This window comes from Rattus norvegicus, chromosome 6 (genome assembly GCF_021556685.1).
Source record: "Rattus norvegicus strain SHRSP/BbbUtx chromosome 6, alternate assembly SHRSP_T2T, whole genome shotgun sequence".
Taxonomy (NCBI): Eukaryota; Metazoa; Chordata; class Mammalia; order Rodentia; family Muridae; genus Rattus; species Rattus norvegicus.
This window is the reverse complement of record NC_141539.1, coordinates 136,948,080-136,971,157: the sequence shown is the minus strand read 5'-3', so window position 1 is coordinate 136,971,157 and position 23,078 is coordinate 136,948,080. Positions and strand designations below refer to the sequence as shown.

Here is a 23,078-nt window from a genome sequence, read left to right as displayed (position 1 = left end):
GTGAGGACGATGTGTTTTCTTTGGGCTGTTTGAGATGTTCGCTGCTCCAGAAATATCTTACTCTTAAATCTGAAGGTCTAAATGCAGGGTAAACAAGTCTTTCCTTTCAGATTCAGTGGCTTTTAGTGCTGTGTGTTGGACGTGAGTGTTGCTCCCTGGGCATCTCCACTGCACTGAATACCTCACCTTGCACTTCCTAGTGTACACAGGTTCTTGAGATGACTGACCCAAGTTTCCCAGATCGGCTGGATAGAGCGCTTTCTTCTTGGTATTGAAGTACTGCTCGACACACACACACACACACACACACACACACACACACACACACACACTGTCATATACATGAAATATATCATATATGTGTGTATATCATATGTATTTCATATGTATTCATCATATGTATATGAGATATTATATATTTCAGGCCGGCCTTGAACTTGCATCCTCCTACCGCAGATTCTGATTGGAGGAATACTAGTATAAAGCCACACAGCATGGTGGTTATAAGCTGGCCTCAGTGCCATGGTAGCTTCTGATTCTGGCTTTGCCACTCACTTTTCTGAGGCCTTGGATAAATAATGTAACATCTTTGTGCCTTATCTTCCTCGCCTTTGGAATAGGTTTAATGACTGACACGTTTCTTAAGATGGCTGTGTGGTTGTCAGGTGCTGGAGTATCAGCATTCATGATAAGCACTCAGTAAACATTTGCTCTTACGTTTGTTGTTGTAACCAGGAGCCATTGTGGAGATAGGACAGAGTTGAGACTCCACTCACAGTGTGCTTCCGCTCTTCCTGCTGAGGGAGCTGGAATGAGACTGTAACATCTACCTAACTGATAAAACACAGAGAACATAGTTAGAGAACATTTCTGTTAGAAATGAAAGCTTGCCTGCCTTGGCTAGTGTTCTAATATATTCAGACCAACTCAGACCCAGACTAGTGCAGTTCACCAGGGTTCTGATAGGAGCCGGTAGCCGGCACCTCCCAGACAGCCTCAGAGGAAACACCCCTCCCACACTGTGCCTTTTACTTCCTTCAGGCCAGTGCCTGCCTGGTGTTTATCTCTGGGCACTGAGGAGGGCAGGAGTCTGTTTTCCTTTGTGTCCTCGGTGCTGAGGACATTGCAAGGCCCCAGTGGCCTTCAGAAAGTCCTGTTTACTGAATGAGCTCAACAGCATTGGGATATACTAATTATGTGCAGGGTCTGGCCCTGCTTGAATGAGCTCATCCTGTAGGATGTAAACAGAAGTGCCACTTGAAAGATTCAAAGTACCAGCTGCTGGGGGGTGGGGGGAGCGTGCTGGCCACCACTGTCTTCCAGCCTTCTGTGTTGATTGATGTGGGAGGTCAGAGATAGTTCTAGAAGGGCGAGGAAAAAGGTGGAGGGGATAGAGCAGGACTGACAAGTGGAAAGTTTGCAAGTCAGAGAGGACCAGGGTCAGAATTGAAATTTATGACAAGGAAAAGTGACTGGAGCAGGAGACTAGAGGAAGGAGGAGGAGCTGAGAACTTAGGCAGAGATTAGAGTCTGAGGGCTAACCCTGACCAGTGCCTGAGCTTGAATTGGATTCTGAGGAAAACATGAAACTGGGAAGATCTTTAAATGTAAGTATATTACTGTGGTAAGGTAAAGTCACCATGTGATTGTCCAGTTCGGTGGAGGCAGGGAGTTGCAGTCACACTGTTCACCACTGCCCTCTACAGTACCTTCCGTCTTCAATCTAAATTTACTATTGAAGCTTTTAAGGTAGACTGAGTGTCTTCCAGTTAAAGCTGGAGAAAGGAGTCTCTTGAAGTAAAGACAGAGGACGACTGAGCCATCAGTATGGTTGTCAAAGTTCTTTAAACTCTCTTAGGATCTTCACTCTTGTGTGGCACCACTGCAGTTTACCTAGCCTCCCAGGGTTAGGGAGCTAGGTACAGAGAGTTGCAGGGCTCCATCTCTGCCTGGAAGTCATACAGTGGCACGGCTTCAGCACGCCAGGAGGCTATAATCTGAGGTCTACGAGGCAGCCTGACTTGTTAGTACCTGAGGCATGATTACAGGTCACGCAGGGCATAGTTAAAGCTCCTTATGATGCCTGAGTCATCAGAAAAGAGGAAACCTTGTCAGTGATGTCTAGAGCTGATGCTCTTTAGATTGCTGTGTGCAGTAGAACACGATGGAGCTGCGGCTCTAATTGTTCATGTCCAGGAGCTGAGCAGAGCAGTCAGACAACTCAGTACAGTTAACCCTTTCTATCATCAAAGCATTTCAACATCCAGAATTAAAGTGTTAGTGATATGTTAAATTCCTAGACTGAGTCTCAAATTCTAGACCATATTTTACACATAAAATCTATCTCAATTCATGTTACCACGTTCTTAAGTTCTCAGCGGCCATGTGTGGTTTAGGTAAAAGGGCTAAAACCCTAACTGTACAGAGAATGCTATTAGTCCTGCAGTTTAATTCCTCAAGGATTTGATGGAAGAGCTTTGGGTTTTTCTCTCTCTCTTTTTTTCTTTTGTACCTGGAACTTGCTTTGTAGACGAGGCTAGCCTCACACAGAGATCTACCTACCTCTACTTCCTGAGTGCCAGGATTGAAGGCGTGTACCACCATGCTGGGCCTGGAAGGGCTTTGATATTATAGTTGCTTTCCACTGCTAACATTGGCTTTGATGTTTGTAGACTGTTAATCAGGACAGTGAAATAATGAGGGAACACGTATTTGGGGGAAGATTCTCATGTCCCAGCAATGTGATCTTGGGTCAGTTAGTTACTTTCCCTGTCCCGGTCTCCTGATGAATGGGGAGCACTGCAGACTAACCTTGTGGAGTTAGGGAGCACTGAGAGAAGCGCTGCTGCACTGTGAAGCGCCCACAGGTCTGGCATCGCAAGCACTAAGGCCTGCTCCAGAGCGCTTAGTGCTTTTCAGTCAGTTCAGTTCAGATGGCTTTGCTTTGGAGATTGTTTTAGATAAGGGCTTACAAAACAAGTTTTCACAGGTGAAGAAAAGGTTGCATTATCCTTTTATAAGGATTTTTTTAATTGGTGTCTTTGGGTAACTAATTTTCTTGTTTGCTGCAACATTTGAGTCTACCCAACAACTAGAGGAATAGTATAATTAATGATTAAATGATTTAGGATTCTAATTAAGGTATACGAAAAAATTTGAAGGGATGATTTAATCAACATTTTAATTGCCAGTACGGTTATAATTAAGCTACTCTTTCTCTCTGAAATACTTTATTAGCCCTACTGTGTCTGGGGAGACTTTCCAGTTCTCATTTTTTAAATTTTTTTCAATTAGTATATTTTAACACACTAAGTTATTTTGAGTTTTACAAGAGAATAACAGAAATAAATCAGAGAGTAAAAAGATGACCATTTGTCAGGAAGACCAAGAAGAGGCCCTGTGTTGTTTTGCAGAGTGAGACAGGCAGGGTGGATAACCATGTCATGGTGGGGTTGATTGTCTGGTCCGTGTATCCAGACTGCTGCTGTGCCTAATAAGGCCATCTTGGCAGACTCCTTGCCGCCTGGCTCTGCTCTTTGCTCTCTGTCAACTGGAGCACTGCCTGTCCAGTCCCCCATTCCTGTCCACAGCTAACTCCTTTCCTGCCCAGCCTACTTGTTGCTTCCTTTGGGAAGGCTTTTCTGATCCTGGAGTCTGGCTCCTCCCCACGGGATCCATGGCACTTAGCAGCTCCACATTGTAGTTCTCTGTTCTCTTCGGTCTCAGGTCCAGTGAGGAAGTGAGGCTTGGCCAGTCTTTCTGACCTTGTATGTCCAGAGTCTGGCTCGGGGCCAGGTTGGACTCAGTAACATTTCCTAAATGAATAGAGAGTGATCCTGCAAATGTACCCAACTTAGGTACATACAAAGTAGCAGTTTGTTTTGTGTGAGTGTTGATGTTTCCTCCTACTGTATGGTAAGCTTTGCAGGAAGTGACAAGAAACTTGGTAGCTGGATCTTAATCTTTTTATATGAGTGTTTACCTGTGTAACTGAATATACTTCAGATAGCTCTGTTAATAGAGGAAAGCCTATGGTCCTGTTGGTTTCCTGTCCTTTTGGAGAATGTCCAGAAATAGATGCCTAAGTTGGAGGGGAGAGAGAGTGGGACTTTTCAAAGTAACAGTAAGGGCCAGAGAGATGGCTCAGTGGTTAAGAGCACTGACTGCTCTTCCAGAGGTCCTGAGTTCAATTCCCAGCAACCACACGGTGGCTCACAACCATCTGTAATGAGATCTGATGCCCTCTTCTGGTGTGTCTGAAGGCAGCTACAGTGTACTCACACAAATAAAAATTAAAAAATAATAAATAAAATAAAGTTCCTTTTAAAAAAAAAGTAACAGTAGAGGCTGGAGAGAGGGTTCAGCGATTAACTCCATTTCCTGGGGACTCTAATGCCCTCTTTTGGCTTCTTTTTGCAGCACTTGGGAGGGTGGGCTGTGGAAGCATAGGTGAGAGTAAGCAGGCTCAAGGGCATGAGAACCAGAGAGCTCACCCTGCTCCTGCTGATGTCAGTGTTGGGTGGCCCTGCCGGAGCAGTGCTGGAGAGCTCGCCCTGGTGGTGCAGATAAGGGAGAGCTGGCGCGCTGTCCTACTTGGCTTTTACCCAGGCCCACCCCAGAATCTGTATCATCTGTGAACGGTTGGGAAGTGTGCAAGGGCCAGTGCTGCTGACCTAAAGCTACAGGATGCCTATGACACAGGGCAGCGATGGGATGACCCGGAGGAGTCCTGGTGAGGATCCAATATTGGTGTAACAGAAGCCAGAGATCTATCTCGAACCAGACCCATGACTCATTGCAGTGAGCATTTGCAAGTGAAGACGTGTGGACAGAGGGGTGTAGTGTGGGACACACTGACACACTGCGGCCTCCACAGTGAGATGTCTTCTAGGCTTTGCTGCTGTTGCTGCTGCTGTTTCTTTGTATGTTTTCCTTGTGGGGGGAGGGGAATTGCAAGGGCAAAGGGCAGATATGAGGGGATGGGGAGATGAGCAGAACTGGGGTGCATGATGTGAAACTCACAACAAGTAAAAATAAAAGTTAAAATATGTATATAAATAAAATGAAAAGTGGCAATAGCAGGGCATGGTGGTGCGTAGCTTTAATTCCAGCACTTGGGAGGCAGGTGGATCTCTGTGTGTTGGAAGCCAGCCTGGTCTACAGAGTGAGTTCCTGGACAGCCAGGGCTACACAGAGAACCCATCTCAGGAAACCAGATAGATGGATGGATGGATGGATGGATGGATGGACAGCCAGGGCTACACAGAAAACCCATCTCAGGAAACCAGATAGATGGATGGATGGATGGATGGATGGATGGATGGATGGATGGATGGATGGATGGACAGCCAGGGCTACACAGAGAACCCATCTCAGGAAACCAAATAGATGGATGGATGGATGGATGGACAGCCAGGGCTACACAGAGAACCCATCTCAGGAAACCAGATAGATGGATGGATGGATGGATGGATGGATGGATGGACAACCAGGGCTACACAGAGAACCCATCTCAGGAAACCAAATAGATGGATGGATGGATGGATGGACAGCCAGGGCTACACAGAGAACCCATCTCAGGAAACCAGATAGATGGATGGATGGATGGATGGATGGATGGACAGCCAGGGCTACACAGAAAACCCATCTCAGGAAACCAGATAGATGGATGGATGGATGGATGGACAGCCAGGGCTACACAGAAAACCCATCTCAGGAAACCAGATAGATGGATGGATGGATGGATGGATGGACAGCCAGGGCTACACAGAAAACCCATCTCAGGAAACCAAATAGATGGATGGATGGATGGATGGATGGATGGATGGATGGATGGATAGATAGATAGATAGTAGCAATAGTAGCTGTTCATGTTTTATTTTGAAATTGTTTTCTGAAATATTTATTCTTGTGTGTGTTGTTGGGGTTGATGTGTATATGGTACCCAGGGAGTCTAGAAGACTCTGGAGTTGGAATTATAGGTGGTGGTGAGCTGCCCAACATGGGTGCTGGGAATTGAATGTAACTGCAAGGTTTTCTACCCGGCCTCTTTGTTCCCAGAAATAACAACTCTGAGACTTAATTATATCTGAATAAATGCTTAGGTCATACACTTTGACTCGTTCCCTGACTAACTCCTAATTTATTTAACCTGTTTATTCTATTTTATGTCTTCCACATGGCTAGTTACCTCTCCTCAGGTTTATGCCACTGTCTCCTGCAGAGTTTGGGGTGCATCTCCCATGCCTGACTCTTTCCCAGAATTCCTTTCTCTTTGCTAGAATGCCCCCTCCTATTTCCTGCCTCAGCTCATTGGCCATGGTTTGTTGTTGTTGTTTTGTTTTTAATTGACAAGTGTGCTCCCACACAGTTTGTACGAGGTTGTCTCTACAGTAGAACTCAGATCTTGTGTAAATGCAGCAAATGCTCTTACCTGCTGAGCCTTCTTTCTCTCTTGCCCCTACTCATGTTTTTAATGTTAAAGTCAAAAGAAGTTACATTCCATGACTAAATTGAAAAGTAAAATTTTCTGTATTGCCAACTTTTTTTAAGGTGACTAAACTAATTGTTAATATCAAGAAATTGTTCCTGCTAGGCAGTGATGCTGTACTCCTTTAGTCCCAGCAATCGGGAGGCAGAGGCAGGCCAGTCTCCACGTTCAAGGCAGCCTGACCCACATAGCAAGTTCTAGGACAGCCAAGACTACAGATAAACCCTATCATGTGGTAAAACAAAAAATAAAACACACACACATGAGATTTCGCCTCTAATAGTTTGATGTTATTGGCCAATATTCAAAGACATCTTGTGCTAGAGAGGGCCCAAATCAAAGTGGGGCACTCTACCGAGTGTGACGCATAGGGTTTGAACTGGGGGTTCCTATCCGGGGCCTCAAGCAGACATTGAAATATTACAGGTCCTGGTGTGGTCTAAGCTTACATGCATTTTACTAGTGATTAGAAAATGTCACACAAGTTTATCAGTTTGGCTTTTGATCTTGTTATACAGTGATTGACCACAGATAATCCTGCCAGGATTGGTTGGAGGGTAGACTTCTGCAAACGAGGAAGAGTGTAAGCACACCAGCTGAGCACAGCGGCACCCGCCTCTAATCCCAGCACTCTGGAGGCAGCTCTGAGTTTGAAGCCAACCTGGTCTACAGAGTGAGTTCCAGGAGAGCCAGTGCTACACAGAGAAACCCTGTCTCACAAAAAGCAAAAAGTGTAAGAACATTTCGGGTGAGGCTCCTCCCGAGGTGGTGGTGTCAGGCTAATTACGAAGGCCAAGAGGCTCTGCTTTGGCCATGTGAAAGGCAGTTCTATGCTAGTTGTTGGATCCATATTTCCAGACATTTTGTTTGTGTGTCAACTGTCACAGGGCATTGAGAGAGGTTTGAGTGGTCCAGATGAATCTAGTAACCCAAAACTGTCATGGAGCAAATACCTGACTTACTGTGTGCTCTCACAGTGGTTGGCGCAGACTTTCTCGATGCGTCTCAGCCTGGTGGTAGAGGCAGAACAGACGTGACTGGGCGGGAGTGTTTGAGAGTGCAGTCTCGAGAGTCAGGCTTCAAACCTGTCTGGGCCACATACTAGCTGTGTGACCTTTAGGCAAATTATATAACCTTCTGGAACTCATTTCCTCATTTGTGAAATAAAGTCATAGTGCCTGTTGATGAATTACCATGTGGTCACATAGAGAAAGAGTACGTAGCCTAAACAGAGTAGAGCTGTGTACTCAATGGGAGCATGCCTACGGGGTATCATTAGCTAAATGCTAAACATCCTCCTTCGTGTGCCCTCGTAATTTAAAATAAAAAGAACATTGTATGGTGCAGGACAGGTCTGAGAAATATGTACTGAATGTGAAAAGTGAAAGAAACTTCATTTCCTCTGTTCGCCACTTTCAAAACATTATGTACAAATCAATGTGTTTTTCATCATTGATTTATCGTTTACATACTTATCTGTGTGCCTGAGATTGAACACAGGGTCTTGTACATGCCAGGCAACCATTGTACCACTGAGCTAGCCCCAGCCTTTGTCTTCTTAGTATGTAGCTCAGGGTGGCCTCAGATCCATGATAACTTACCTCAGCCTTGTGAGCGTGGGGATCATAAGGATATACTACCACAGATGGCTGTTTGAAAAGAAAAGGAAACCTCTTACCCCAGGCCGAAACATTCTGTGTGGCTAGTGCTCGGCAGTAGATCTGACCCCCTGGATCAGCGCTAGTACCGGCTATGACTGGAGATGGAGCTGAGGGGGAGACTCCTTGACTACATGTGGCCCTTGACGGCAGAAATGGCTGTTGGGGTGATGGTTTCCTAGACCAATTGGTTCCCCAAGTGTAGGTTATCAGGTGGGGACAAGGCTGTGTGTCTTAGCTGCCTTCATGTGGCATAGGCCAGATGCCACCCTGAGCTCAGCTGAGTGCCAAGCACACAAGAACACGCCCTTTCTTTCTCCCTTCATCCCTCCTGCCCCATTCTCTTGGAGAGCAACGGTGCCCATTTTTATCTTGGAGAGGTTGAATGGCCTACCAAGTCGTACCTGTCTTAAAAGATCTTACAGGGTTGGAGAGATGGCTCAGCAGTTAAGAGCAGTTGCTGATCTTACAAGAGTGCCTGGTTCAGTTATCCATACACATAAAGATTTTTTAAAGTTTTTAAAGCTACTTGGGACCTAGGCCCACCAGTGTCATATCATAGGCTTTGGGGAGCCGTGTTTAGCTTTAGAGTCTGTTCCAGAGTGGGCCCCAAGCCCCTCAAGCTTACATTTCCCTTTAAAAAGAGCTGATGTGGAGCGCTTGCCTAGGAAGCGCAAGGCCCTGGGTTCGGTCCCCAGCTCCGAAAAAAAAAAAAGAAAAAAAAAAAAAAAAAAAAAGAGAGAGCTGATGTGATCTGCCTCATTTTCCAGCATGTCATAAATAGAGCCCTGTTCCCTTCACATTAAGGAAGTCTGGGAGACAGGTTTTTATTTTGTATGTGTGAGAGAGCACAGGCATATGGAGGGCAGAGACCAAGCTTCAGGACAGTTAGCTCTGTTCACTGTGGGATGAGGCTCACACTCAAGTGCTCTGTTCACTGTGGGACTTGCTTGGAGCCCAATGTGACCTTTAACTTTTTAAGAAAATGTTTCTGTATATGGGTATTTCTGCATGCATCTCTGCACCACATTCATGGAATGACTGTGGAGGCCAGAAGAGGATGGCAGATCCTTTAGAGCTGGAGTTTACAGTTATGGACTGCCATGCAGGTGTTGGGAATCAAACCTAGGTAGTGTCTCCACCCCCCCTCCATCCACCCTCCCTACCTTCCCCTCTCTCCCTCTCTAGTTTATTTTATTTTATTTTTATGGGCTCACTATGTGGCCCTGGGTAACCTAGAACTCTCAGAGCCCTGCCTCTGCCTCCCTAGTGCTGAGACTACAGGTTCATGCCACTGGCCCATCTTGACATAATATTATATGCCGGGCTTTTGTGCTAGACATTTCACAGGCTTTAGCATATAAGAAGTGAGTAATTTAAGTCTCTAAATGTAGAAAGGAAACAGCTTGCTATGCTGAGAATCAAAGCACCTAGATTTCAGTCTTGGTTTATTACTGAAAAGTTTGTTGATCTCTGGCGGGGTTTCTGTCCCCTCATCTGTAAACTGAGGACTGGGTGTTGGTTAGATAGTTGCTAGTCTGGCTCTGACATCTGATGGCAGAGCTAAGCGTTTATATTTAAATCCTCAGACTGTTTCTTTGTTGAATTGAACACCTTTAAAAGGGTCGAGAAGGAAGCAATCACTTGATCACTAACTCAAATTACAAAAAAAAAAAAAGTTTCTTCTTTTACACATAAAACACTGTTTTAAGAAAGTGAAGCATCACCGACAGGAGCCGGATGTAGATCGCTCCTGAGAGACACAGCCAGAATACAGCAAATACAGAAGCGAATGCCAGCAGCAAACCACTGAACTGAGAATAGGACCCCCGTTGAAGGAATCAGAGAAAGAACTGGAAGAGCTTGAAGGGGCTCGAGACCCCATATGTACAACAATGCCAAGCAACCAGAGCTTCCAGGGACTAAGCCACTACCTAAAGACTATACATAGACTGACCCTGGACTCTGACCTCATAGGTAGCAATGAATATCCTAGTAAGAGCACCAGTGGAAGGGGAAGCCCTGGGTCCTGCTAAGACTGAACCCCCAGTGAACTAGACTGTTGGGGGGAGGGCGGCAATGGGGGAGGGTTGGGAGGGGAACACCCATAAGGAAGGGGAGGGGGGAGGGGGATGTTTGCCCGGAAACCAAAGAATTATTATTAAGTATTAAATAAATAAAAAAAAAATGAATAGCGGAAAAAAAAAGTGAAGCATCAGGGTTGGGGATTTAGCTCAGCGGTAGAGCGCTTGCCTAGCAAGCGCAAGGCCCTGGGTTCGGTCCTCAGCTCAAAGAAAAAGAAAGAAAAAAAGAAAAGAAAGTGAAGCATCTAGATACTATAGTCTCAAATTTGCTGCTGAAAATGTGCGCTCCTTTTAGTGGGCTAGTATGAATGCTACCTTTATTTTTGTGCTGGAATATGGATCCTTATGAGAACATCCTGGGTACTGAGCCAATCATAGCACAGGAACTGTTTTTGAGATCAGAAGAGACAAACTGTTGAGAAAGAGATAAGACCAAGGGAAGGTGGCCTTAGCTCACGCCTCTTCAGCTTGTGCTGTCTGTCACCAGGCGTGGCAGGATTTCTCTGAGTTATATATTATAACTCAGAGAGGAGCGACTTGACCTTGGGGTGATGGGAAAGGAAGGGCGTTTTTACAGCTGTAAGCCTTTCTTGCTTCTCTGGGCAGCCCTTTAGTGGGCTGAAGCAGGGTTTGCTACCCTCTCTCTCACTCCCTTCCCTAGTCGTTAAGCTCTATACCGCTGGCAGGCACTCGGCTAGTCAGAGCCTACCAGCAGTTGGCTTCAGTGGAGCAAAGGTAGCCTTTCTGAGCTGTTACAATTAGCTGTGGTACTTGAAGGAAACATAAGAACCTTCAAAAACGGGGTTGAGGATTTAGCTCAGTGGTAGAACGCTTGCCTAGCAAGCGCAAGGCCCTGGGTTCGGTCCCCAGCTCCGAAAAAAAAGAAAAGAAAAAAAAAAAAACCTTCAAAAACTGCTCTCACATTTCTGTTTATAAAGTGATAATAATTTTAAATTTAGTTACTGTATTTGTGTGTGTGCACATGTGCATTTTCAGTTGCTACAGCATGTATGTAAGTCAAAGGACAGCTGGAAGGCATCAGTTCCCTCCTGCTCTCTGGGGGAGTAACCCAGGGGGTAAATCGCTTGCTACAACTCCCCAGAATTGTACTCTGACCTACATGTAGGCGAACACTGAAGTGCCACCTCACACACGTATATACAAACGATAATAGATAAATAATTTTAACACATTTTCTGGAAGGACATTGGGTGGAAAACCAAACAGCATGGTGTTCAGCTAGGGCAAGAAAGGGACAGCTTTGGGGACTTGGCAGCCAAAGTACTAAAGCCCTGTCGCATCCCTCTTTTCTTTAAATCCACATCTGTGCCAATTAGCAAGGTTGTCAGAGCATCCTTCACAGTCTCTCCAGCTGCTTTCTCTTGCTGCACCCTGGCGCTCTGCTTGGATTCTTACACTAGTTGATTATTGAGGAGTTACTGTATTTGTGCTTGTTCTGCATGGGTCTGTTCTCAGCACAGCAGCTGGAATGAGCTGGGAGATGTCTATCAAAATGTGCTGGTCTTAGCATCCTTCTGGCTTCCCACCGGGCTCTTAGGAATGCCTGGCAAGCGTCTTACTGCCCATCTTCCTCTCTCTTCTGAGTTTTCTGCTCCAGCCAAGGTAGACTCCTCAGGGATCTTACTCTTGCCTGGCCTTCATTCTGCCTCAGGGCTGCTACACTTTCTCCTCTGTGTGCTCTTCTTTCAGACTGTAGTCAAGGTTTACTGTCACCCTCTTCAGTGAGGCATTTCACTTTGGTGAGAGAACAGAGTCTTCTGTAGCCCAGACTGGCTTTGAACACCTTCTCCTGCATGTTGGGATTATGGGCACACACCACCATGCCTGGGCTCTGAGGTTCTACTGACCTTTTTTTTTTTTTCTTTTTTTCGGAGCTGGGGACCGAACCCAGGGCCTTGCGCTTGCTAGGCAAGCGCTCTACCACTGAGCTAAATCCCCAACCCCCGAGGGGCAAGTTGTTATCTCAGTTGATGGCACCAGGATGGCTACCAACATCCAGCAGTTAACCATTCAGGATGCAGCTTGTTTGGAAGATTATAGCCGTGTAATGAGATGAAAACTCAAATTAGCTGTATGTTTTATTAAATTAGACTGAAAGGAATGAGGATAAAATTCCACAAGTATGCATGAATTTTTGTTGAACTCATAGCAATCTCCTTACCTCTGCATCTTACGTGTGGGATTAAAAGCTTGCACCACCATGTCCAATTAGCATGGGTTTATAAGGACCTTAGGGCTCAGATCAGGTCCATTCCCTTGCTTGGTTGGGCACAAGCCTGTATTCCCAGCAGCTTCGGGGCCTGAGGTAGGAGTACAATGTCTAGGCCAGACTGGGCAGCTTGTCGAGACTGAAGACATGATGGTGGAGCCTTGCTAGAGTCTGTAGGCACCAAAGATACTCTCATGGCTGTTGTTAAATAGGAAGTTTGTCTGAAGCAGCATGGGCTTTCATTTTTGATGCTTCTACTCGTTGACTGTTTATAGTCACACTTAAAATGTGTTTTTTTTCCAAAGCTACATGCATATTATATGTATGAAGTGAGTTCTTTCATTTAGAGAAGTTTGGCTTTATGTTCCTATCTGCTAACTTTTGTGTAAAACAGTGTACAGCTTCATGGACATGAGGAACTTGTCTAATTGGGTTCTGAAGTGATCGTGACTCCATGGTCATGTAGTTTCAGAACAACTCAAGCAGAAGCGTGTGCTCTGCAGCCAACTCTGGCTTAGCTCCTGCTCTCTGGTTCTTCTCTTGTGGCTTTGGACAGTCCGGCCTACCTGTAGAATGGATCTCCCCAGAAACTGGCCGAGAAAGTTGTTAGGAGAGTTGATGATGTAGCGCAGTGAGAAAAGAAGACCTACCCTTCAGTAAGCACTGGGATAATGCATGGCTTTTTAACACTAGTAAACGGCTAACGTCCTTGGGGCTTTTGTTTGGTTAGTTGGTTTTGTTCGTTTGTGTTTTCGTTGTTTTGTTTTTGTCCAAGACCTGTTTCTCTGTGTAGGGCTGCCCTGGAACTAGCTCTGTAGAACAGACTGGCTTCAAACTCAGATGTCTGCCTGTCTCTGCTTCCCAAGTGCTGGGATTAAAGGTGTGCACCACCACCGCCTGGCTCAGGTTTTACTGTTAAAGGTGATAATTAGGCTTATGTAAGGCCACCTCTCTTGCTGCTCCTTGTCTTTTTGCTCTTTTTTTTTTTTTCTTTGCATGAGTGTCTTGCCTGTATGTAAGCTGGTGTGCTGTGTCTATGCAGTGCCTGAGGGAGCCAGAAGAGGTCATCGCATCCCCTGGATGTTGTGAGCAGTGTAGGTGTCGGGAATCCAGCCCAAATCTTCTGGAAGAACAGCCAGTGTTCTTAAACCCCTGAACCATCTTTTCAGTCTCCTCTTTTAATATAACACATGCCACAAATGTACCTGGTAAATTCCTGTTCAGTCTTTGTTTTCCCAGTTGTTTTCTTGGCCCTGTTCATAGCTGCCATTGAAGGTTGCTCACACTGGCTGTCCCTGTAGAACACACTTAATTAGGTGAAACTACCCAGGCCACTCTGACAACAGTGTGTCTGCCTTATTTCATGGTGTCTTATCACGGTAGCTCCCAGTGTAGTTGGACCTCCAGGTCATCTGCTTGGGTATTTCCTATGTCAACAGACAAGTGTCCCAGCACTGACACATGTGCTCCACTGTGCTCCTGCTGAGTTTCTTAAGATGGGAAATATTTAAAAACAGTAACTCACACCTTTATAAAGCAAATCCAAAGTGGTACAACTTTCAAGAGCCAGTGCACACCTGAAGGACAGAGTTAGCAGTCTCTTGTAAAATAAGGGATGAGGTGAGGGTTTTTTTGGGTTTACTTTTCTTCTAGAACTTATGCTATCTGTGTGTTGCTGTGATATACCAGATTCTATAAAAATTATTCTTCAAGGTTCCTAATTTTTTTTTTTTTTTGTGGTAGGCCTCCATGCCTCCATGCCTCCATGCCTACCAGTCCTGCATTCCACCTCTGAGGAGTATCCTTAGCTAACTGTCTTTGTTTCCACCTCTGAGGAGTATCCTTAGCTAACTGTCTTTGTTTCCACCTCTGAGGAGTATCCTTAGCTAACTGTCTTTGTTTCCACCTCTGAGGAGTATCCTTAGCTAACTGTCTTTGTTTCCACCTCTGAGGAGTATCCTTAGCTAACTGTCTTTGTTTCCACCTCTGAGGAGTATCCTTAGCTAACTGTCTTTGTTTTAAGCCCTGGGTTCCTGCTAACCAAAGGATTAATGTGAGTCTTTGTGTTTATAGACACGACAGAGCAGGATTTGTGTTGCTATAAGGTTATATTACCAGGAAGGAAGAAAAAGACAAAAATAATTAATACAATTAGTTGTTTGAGGAAAAGTCTAGCTGTGTAGCCTGGACTGGCCTCAACTCAGGAGTCTCCTTGCCTTAGTTTCCTGATTGCTGGGATCATGAGCCTGTGGTACAATGCCCTGTTATAATAGGGAAAGGCGCTTCATCGAGGAAGAATACCAATAGATCAAATTGGCATAACTGATGTCTTAATACGTTTTGTTGATACATAATCACATAGTTCTGGGCTTTAATAAATATCCACAGTTGTACAATCCTTATGACTTTCTAACTGTTTAGTGTCTTCATTTCCCCCAAAAGACCATTTTCTTAGCAATTATCAGTTGCTACTTCTCATCCTGGCAGCTCCTGCAAGCACTAGTCTGCTTCCTGTCTTTATGGGTTGTTTGCTCCAGGCATTTCATGTGAATAGACTTATTCTTTTTTTGTTCATTTTTGTTTTCTGAGGCAGTGTTTCTCAGGGTAGCCCTGGCTGTCCTGGAACTCAGTCTGTAGCCCAGGCTGGCAACTCAAGAGCCCCGCCTGCCTCCTAAGTGCTGGCATCAGAGGTGTGCCCCACTGCCACCAGCCAGTTTGTATCTGACTTTATTTGCTCTCTTTCCAAGGGTCGTTTGTGCTGTAACAGTCACTTCACTTCTTTTTCTGCCCAGGTAGTAATCTAAGTTCAGAGTATATTCCATGTTCCTCGGCATTTATAAGTTTGGGCCTGGAGAAACGGCTCAGCAGTTAAAAGTGCTCACTGCTCTTCAGGAAGATGATACCCACATCTGGTGGCTCACAGCTGCCTTTAATTCCTGCTCCATGGGATCAGTCAGTCCCTGCCTTCTGGCCTCCATAGGCATGCACACACAGGGTCAGACACAGAGATATAAGGAAACATTTAAATTATCTTTGTAAACTTGGGCTATTTCTATTTTTGGCTGTTTTAAATGATAGTGTGAGTTCAGGCTTATATGAAATGTACATATGTAGTTCTTCAGTGTATGAGTGACACAGATAAAAATGCATATGGGACAGGGTAGATAGAATGATAGTACGTTTGCGAGCCCAGGAAGCCCTGATCCCGTCCCCTGCACCATCACAATAGCCACAGAGCTGGGCTTAGGGTACTTGCCTGTGGTGTCTGCCTCTCAGAATGTCAAGGTAGGAGGGTCGATTTTGCCAGTAAGACAGAGACGTCCTGGGCAGCATAGAGACCCAGTCTTTAGTGTCAACAAAAGCATTAGGAATAAGTTCTCTTGAGTTTTATCAGTGTGTAGGACAAGGAAGTCTTATCCTGAGAATTATTGGTATATACCTAATGGAAATTTTTGAAAAACCAAGAACATTTAATTAGAAAGTTTGTATGGTTTAGGCCAAGTAATTTTTCGATTCCTTTGTTGTGGTTACTTGGGGGAGATGCCATGATTCTTTGTTCTTACTTCCACAGTATAGCGATTACATGGGAAAAAACTCTCAGTTTGCAATTGATACTTTTGAATAAAAACACTAGGTATAACCTGGCTAATTGAAATGTAAACAAACAATGAAAGATTATACAATTAAGATACTATTTATTAAAACTTTCACTGATTTTTCTTTTCTCTGTTTTCATTTTGAAGCACTAGGGAATTGGTTTGGAGAACGGGTTCAGAGTGTCTTAGCTTTGGAGTCAGGCAGAGTGAATTAAGTTCTCTCTCTAGTTTTGTGGGCTCCGTGGCTTGAACCCATTATTTAACCTCTCTAAGCCCCTTTTCTAATCTGTAAAGTCAAAACTAGTAACTGTCTTCACAGAGAAAGCACAGAAATTAAGAATGTGAAAAGCCCTTGGCACTGTACTAAGGAGATTGGAAACGAGTGAGGACACGGACTTTGTAGTGCAGCGACCCTTCCTTTAGTTTATACTGTTGGAGCTCATAGGACCATCCTGACACTTCCCTAAGTATTGGACCATGGGCCACACGGGTCACATTTATTAAGTGACTCAGTTCTTATATATACCCCTCCTCTGCCACACACACACACACACACACACACACACACACACACACACACACACCACACACATGTCTGCACGAACTCTTGAAGCTACAGGATACTATTGTTATTTTAAGTTAAATACCATAAGTTAAATACAGCAATTTTAGGTATACGAAAAATGGAACAGAAACAAAATTTTCCTCCCCTGCTTCCTGTTTCTCCCACCTTAGACCTAGCACCTGTTAACTGTCATTGCGGTCCATCTGTCACAATGATGGACCAGGGTTGACATGTTTTGGTTGACTGAGGTCCTTGGCATATATGTGTGCTTTACTCTTGATGGTTCTGTGGGTTCTGACTGATGTGTAATGTGCCATACTTCTGGTGTCATTCAGAATAGCGTGTTGCCCCTTGCAACCCTGTAGCTGGTCCTGACTCTATTGTTTTGCTTTTCTAGAATCTCATAGAGTTGGAACCCTTCAGTGTGTACATAGCCTTTCAGACCAGTTTACCCAGCAGCTTATAGTTAGAGGTCCATGTCTTTTTCTGGTTTGATGGCATATATCCTTTTATTGCTGAATAGTATTTCACTGTCTGAATAGGTCATAGTTTGTTGATTCATTCCTCTACTAATGGCATCTTGGTTGTTTCCAAATTTCCGGCACTTCTGAGAACTGTTAAAAGCATTTGTGTGGAAATAAACATCATCTGGTAAAAGTGGTCTTTTGTGTCTGAGGAGAGGTTTTGAGACACTGTACCTAGGATGGGCCTTGACACACTGTACCTAGACAGGCCTGACACTTAACTGTGGAGTCCAGGCTAGTCTTGAACTTGTAGCACTCCTCCTACATCATCAGCTTCTAAGTGCTAGACTGGATCCCTGTTTTGTTAAAAGTTAGTACTGTCTTCCAAAGTGGCTATGGCCTTTTCTAGTGCTTAGTTCCTTTTGCCCTGTGGCCATAAATGAAACAGTGACAGCAGAGTTGGCAAGACTCTTGAGGGCCATTTACCTGATTGACGGACAGTGACTAGTGTGTCGTTGTTCTGATGCTGCTCCCTGTGACTGGTGTTGATGCCGTTCACAGGTCAGCTCTGCTCGGATGTGTGTGTGTTCACGTCGTTCGCCCCTTTGGAAGTGTGCCCATACTGAATGTTAAGAGATGTCTGTGTTTCAGGATACAAGTCCTTCGAAACCTGTACACTTTGCAGATATCTTCTCAGTCTGAGATGTGACTTTTAATTTTCTTTTTAGGATTTTTGTTGTTGTGGTGGTGGTGTTTTTTGAGACAGGGCTTCTCTTTGTAGCCCTGGCTGTCTGCAACTTGCTCTGTAGACCAGGTGCTCCTCAAACTCAGGAGATCAGCCTGCCTTTGAACTACAATCCCCAGGCTTGGAATTAATATGCATTTGTCAGGCTTAAGGATGTATTTATTTTGACATTTTTTCATCACTCTATTAAAGCCAACTCTTCCTTTAAAACGTGATCAATTTCCAATTATAATTATATCTATTTTAAAAAATGAAATGGAACTCTTGTAGCCTAGGCTAGATTCAAATTCTCTATGGAGTCGGGGCCAGCCTTGAACTCCTGATCCTTCTGCCTCAACTTCTTGAGTGCATTGCCACATCTAACTTACCTCTTGTTTAGAGTTATTTTCCTCTGAAGGTGGCATTGCTCCCCATTGCCATACAGCGCCACCTTGTGGGAGGAGGGGGTTTGACTGGAGGCATCCCGATGTTTAGCTATGAAGGAATCTGCCAAGAATTATGTTCTTACATTAATCATGGTTTCCGACTTCCACAATAATACTTGCCTTCTGTTATGTGGACTAAGTCAATGGGTAAAGGGGTAAAGATTCTCTTATCTTTTTTGGGAAGAAATCTTGAAGATAAAAAGTCAGACAAACATGTATTCTTTGGGATTCAAAAGTCCTTCAAAGTCATAGAATGTGGGGACTTATGTAGTCCATGCCCTATGTCTGGTGCTGATCCAGATACTGATACACAGCTAAGGCTGACCGGGATCTCTGATCTCGGGAAATGAAACAAGCATTTGAACAGCTCCCTGAGCTGGGAACGAGTCAGATAACAGACGGGGCTCCTTTAGACAGGCAGGTGAGGGAGAGCTCTGGTAAGTGCCAGGAGGGGCTGTCACAGCTCTGAGGAGCTGAGTGGAGTGGTCCAGTCCAGCATCAGAGCAGTGTTTATGTAGATGAAGTAATGTACCTAATGGCCGAGCTGCAGCGGACTCCAGTCAGGCTGCTTTGCAGAGGTCGGAGCTCCAGCAGTGACAGTGGTGATGTGACCAGAGACTGAGTATATTGTCTTCTTATCTCTTAGCATTATTTACTTTATGTATATGAGTGTTTCCCTGCATGTATGTATGCATGTGTACCATGTATGTGCAGGAGGCTTCAGAGGGCCAGTACAGGGTGTTGGATATCCTGGTACTGGAGTTTCACAGACTGTTGTTAAATGCCATGTGGGTGCTGAGACTTCACCCCAGGTCCTCTGCAAGAGCACCCAATCCTTTTTTTTTTTTTCCGGAGCTGGGGACCGAACCCAGGGCCTTGCGCTTCCTAGGCAAGCGCTCTACCACTGAGCTAAATCCCCAACCCCCAGAGCACCCAATATTCTTAACCACTGAGCCATCTCCAGCCTACACTTCTGGTATTTTAAGTACACGGAGATGTAACATAACATGTCAGACCCAGAAGGAGCTTAGAGTCAGTCCTCCGGTGCACGGAAGAGCTAAGGGTCTTTCAAAATGGCTGTCTGTACCCACCTTGATGGATCCTTTCCATGGTTTCTGTGAGCTTCTTACTTATCACTAGCTAAAATTTCGTATTAAACATACTAAATTCTTCCAGGTCATTTATCTTTGCTATCCTGCAGTTCCTTTTCCATAGGAAGTGAAAGTAGGACAGAGCTAAAGCTTCCTCAGAGCAGAGTCAGAGCCATTGCCCTAAAAGAAACCTCCTCAGAGTCTGCCAGGCTCCTTCCGGGAACTGAGAGGCAGCGGTGAAGGAAAGCCCTTCCCATCAGCGTCAGCAAAGTCAGCGCACAACTAGGGAGAGAGCTTGAGTCTCAGTCAGGGGTTTGTGCTACCTAAGAATTGAGTTCCCTTTCGGAAAGTCAAGTCCACTTTCTTTTTTTAAAATGGTTTTTATCAAGCCTTTATTATATACACTATAACTAACTTCAGACACAGCAGAAGAGCACATCAGATCCATTACAGATGGTCGTGAGCTACCATGTGGTTGCTGGGATTTGAACTCAGGACCACTAGAAGAGCAGTCAGTGCTCTTAACCTCTGAGCCATCTCTCTAACCCTAGTGTCCACTTTATAAAAACAGCTTCTGAGGTACAGTTTATGTGCCATAAACTTTGCTTGTTTTAAGCCAGATATTTGGTGGCCTTCAATGCCATCAGAGGCAGGTGGATCTCTTGAGTTTGAAGCCAATCTCGTGCACATAGTGAAAACCTGTCTCAAAAAATAAATAAGTGAACTTTAAGTGAACAGTGTAGTAATCCTCAGCACAGGTAGAAAGCTGCAGAACCACAGCCACAGCCTGTCGTCACTTAGAGCACTCTGTCTCTTTCTCTATCCAGTCCAACCCCGGCAGCCAGTCTTCTCACCTCAGCAGAGTCGATGGCTGTAGACATAAGCAGGGTCATACATTATGTGTGCCTTGTTTTGGGTTTTGTTTTGGGGGTTGTTTGGTTGGTTGGTTTTGTTTTGGTTTGGTTTGGTTTCTGGCCTCTTCCACTTGTATAATGTGGTCAGAATTTATCCAACAATAGTCTGTGTGACGGAAGACATTTTCTTTATTGATAGGTGATAGACTGTTTCTTCTGTAAGATAGAGTTGTTTCTTTAGTTGTTATGAATGAACAAAGACGCCATGAACATTTCTGTGGAGTGCTTTGTGAGGACAGATGTTACTTCCCCCAGCGGATACTGAGAAGTGGTACTGCTGGACCACATGGTTAATCTGTGCCTCATATCGTAAGAAACTGCTGTGTCGTCATTGTTAAGAATAGCCACACCACTACACGTCCACCACGAGTGTGCAGGGTTCCTATTTTCCACATCCTTGTTAACACTTATAGTATCTGTCTTTTGATTATAGATACTACTTCTATTTTTGTGTCTGTGCACATGTATGTTCATGTGTATGTCAAGTATGTTTGTGTGTGGGGTGCATATGCTGTGTATATTCATGTGTTTGGATACATGTGTGTGTGTGTGGAGGGGAACCCAGGGGGTGCTCTTTGAGGTGCTGTCCAATCTTTACTTTTTTTTTTTTAAGATTTATTCATTTATTATATACAAGTACACTGTGGCTGTCTTCAGACACACCAGAAGAGGGCATCGGATCTCTTTACAGATGGTTGTGAGCCACCATGTGGTTGCTGGGAATTGAACTCAGGACCTCTAGAAGAGTGCTCTTAACCGCTGAGCCATCCCTCCAGCCCTCTTTACGTCTTTTAAATTGTTGTTGTTTGTAGTTTGCACAGGCTCTCCCTGTGCAGTCCTGGCAGGCCTGGAACGCTTACAAGTTCTTTTGCCTCTGCCTCTGTCTCTGCGTGAGTACTGGGACTAAAGGCGTGTGCCACCACACTTGGCCACCTGGGGACTGGGACTAAAGGTGTGGACCACCACCCCTGCCACTTTGCTTTTAGAGATGTAGTCTGTTGCTTGGTCAACAGCCCCAGTGTTCAGGAGTTGTTGCCTCTGCAGTGCTGGAGCCGCAAGTGTGCTACCGTGCCCTGATTATTCTCCATGACGATTTGCCAGAGGTCCTCTTGGCCTTGGTGTTTGATGTTGAGACAAGAGTTTTACTGTGTGGCCCTGACTGGCCTGAAATGTGCAGTATAGACTGGACTGACCTCAAACTCACAGAGCCCCTGCCTCCAGATGGCTAAAATTAAAGATGTGCACCACCATACCTGCTCCCCCTTGTTTCTGAACGTCGATGAAGGATTAATGAAAAAACCTTGGAATGTTTTCTGGGCAGAGGTTCTCAACCTGAGGGTCATGGGCCCTTTGGGGGACACATATCAGATATCCTGCATATCAGGTATTTACATTAAGATTCATAACACACGGGGTTGGGGATTTAGCTCAGTGGTAGAGCGCTTGCCTAGCACGCGCAAGGCCCTGGGTTCGGTCCCCAGCTCTGGAAAAAAAAAAAAAGAAAAAAAAAGATTCATAACACACACATGCAGAGAAATATTAATTTAAAAGTAAAATGAGGGGTTGGGAAAGGCTTCTGTGTATTTATCTTGAAAAGTGAGCTTGCTACAAAGCGTCCGGCTTGGAAGGAAAAGAATAAGACGAGAAAGTGCCATTCTGTATGGGAAAAGCTTCCTGGGTCTATATCTTGAAATGTAGTTTTGCTACAAGTGCATCCCATTTGGAACGAAGAGATTTCGCAAAGAAATCTGTATGGGGAAACATACAGAATTTAGCTCAGTGGTAGAGCACTTGCCAAGCACAAGGCCCTGGGTTCGGTCCTCAGGTGGGGGGGGGTGGATAAAATAAAATAAAATGAAACATTTGATCTAAAAGAGACTTTTGTCAATGCATGAGATAGAGAATGAGTCCAGTTCCCACCCCCCCATGGGAAACATTCACTTACAATGTAGCCTTTTTCCTACTTGGTTTTGAAGCATTGCGTCTTTTTTTTTTTTTTCCTTTTTAAATGGGGTTGATTATGAGATGTCAGCTTGTTCGTTTCTATCTTTGCATTGTGTGTTTTTTTATTTGCTTAGTTAACTTGTACTGGGGGAGAGGTGCTGGTGTGGGCGTGTATGTCCTGGGGTGCAGATATGAGGGCGGTCAGAGGACCATGTTGGAGTCCGTCCTTTTACCTTGCGGTCCCCAGTCAGACTCAGGCTGGATTTTGGCTGTTGGCTTGGCAGCGGTCTTCTCTACTTAGCTCTCTCACCACTCTACTATGTGATGGTTTTCCTTTTTAGATTTTTAAAACTAATTTTATATGTGTATGTGTGTGTAACACACATGCCAGTGCCCACAGAAGTGCTGAGGAGAGCATTGAGTTCCCTGGGGCTGGAGTTACGGACAGCTGGAAGCTGGTGTGTGGGAGCTGGGAGTGCTCTTGACCACTGGGCCATCTCTCCAGCCTGAGCTGTGTCTGCTAGCAGGAAGTTTAAAGTAGAAAGCTCTTTATACGAGGAGCCTAAATTGTGCTATTAATCTTTTCTCTACAGATGATATTAACCGTGTTCTTGAGCAACAATGAACAGATTTTAACAGAAGTTCCTATAACACCTGAAACCACCTGTCGAGATGTCGTAGAATTCTGCAAGGAACCTGGAGAGGGCGGCTGCCACCTGGCCGAAGTGTGGAGAGGAAGTGGTATGTCAGGCTGTCCGGTGCTAGCCACATACAGCTCGGGGCTCAGTTGGAAACACTGCTGTGGCTCCAGTTATCTGTGGTAGAAGGCAGCTCATGTAAAGGAAACCGTGAGTGGGATAGCTCAGTGGTGT

At 44.9% G+C, this 23,078-nt stretch overlaps 1 protein-coding gene across 6 annotated transcripts in view; it reads left to right on the top strand.

The window, feature by feature from the left end:
- Ppp1r13b (protein phosphatase 1, regulatory subunit 13B) overlaps positions 1-23,078 on the top strand; it is a 73,373-nt gene that overhangs the window by 11,716 nt on the left and 38,579 nt on the right. For 4 of the 6 annotated variants that reach the window (XM_087553561.1, XM_087553560.1, NM_001395106.1 and 1 more), the window contains 1 exon segment: positions 22,800-22,947. In XM_087553561.1, coding sequence (XP_087409687.1) covers positions 22,800-22,947 — 148 coding nt within the window. 6 annotated transcript variants of the gene reach the window in all.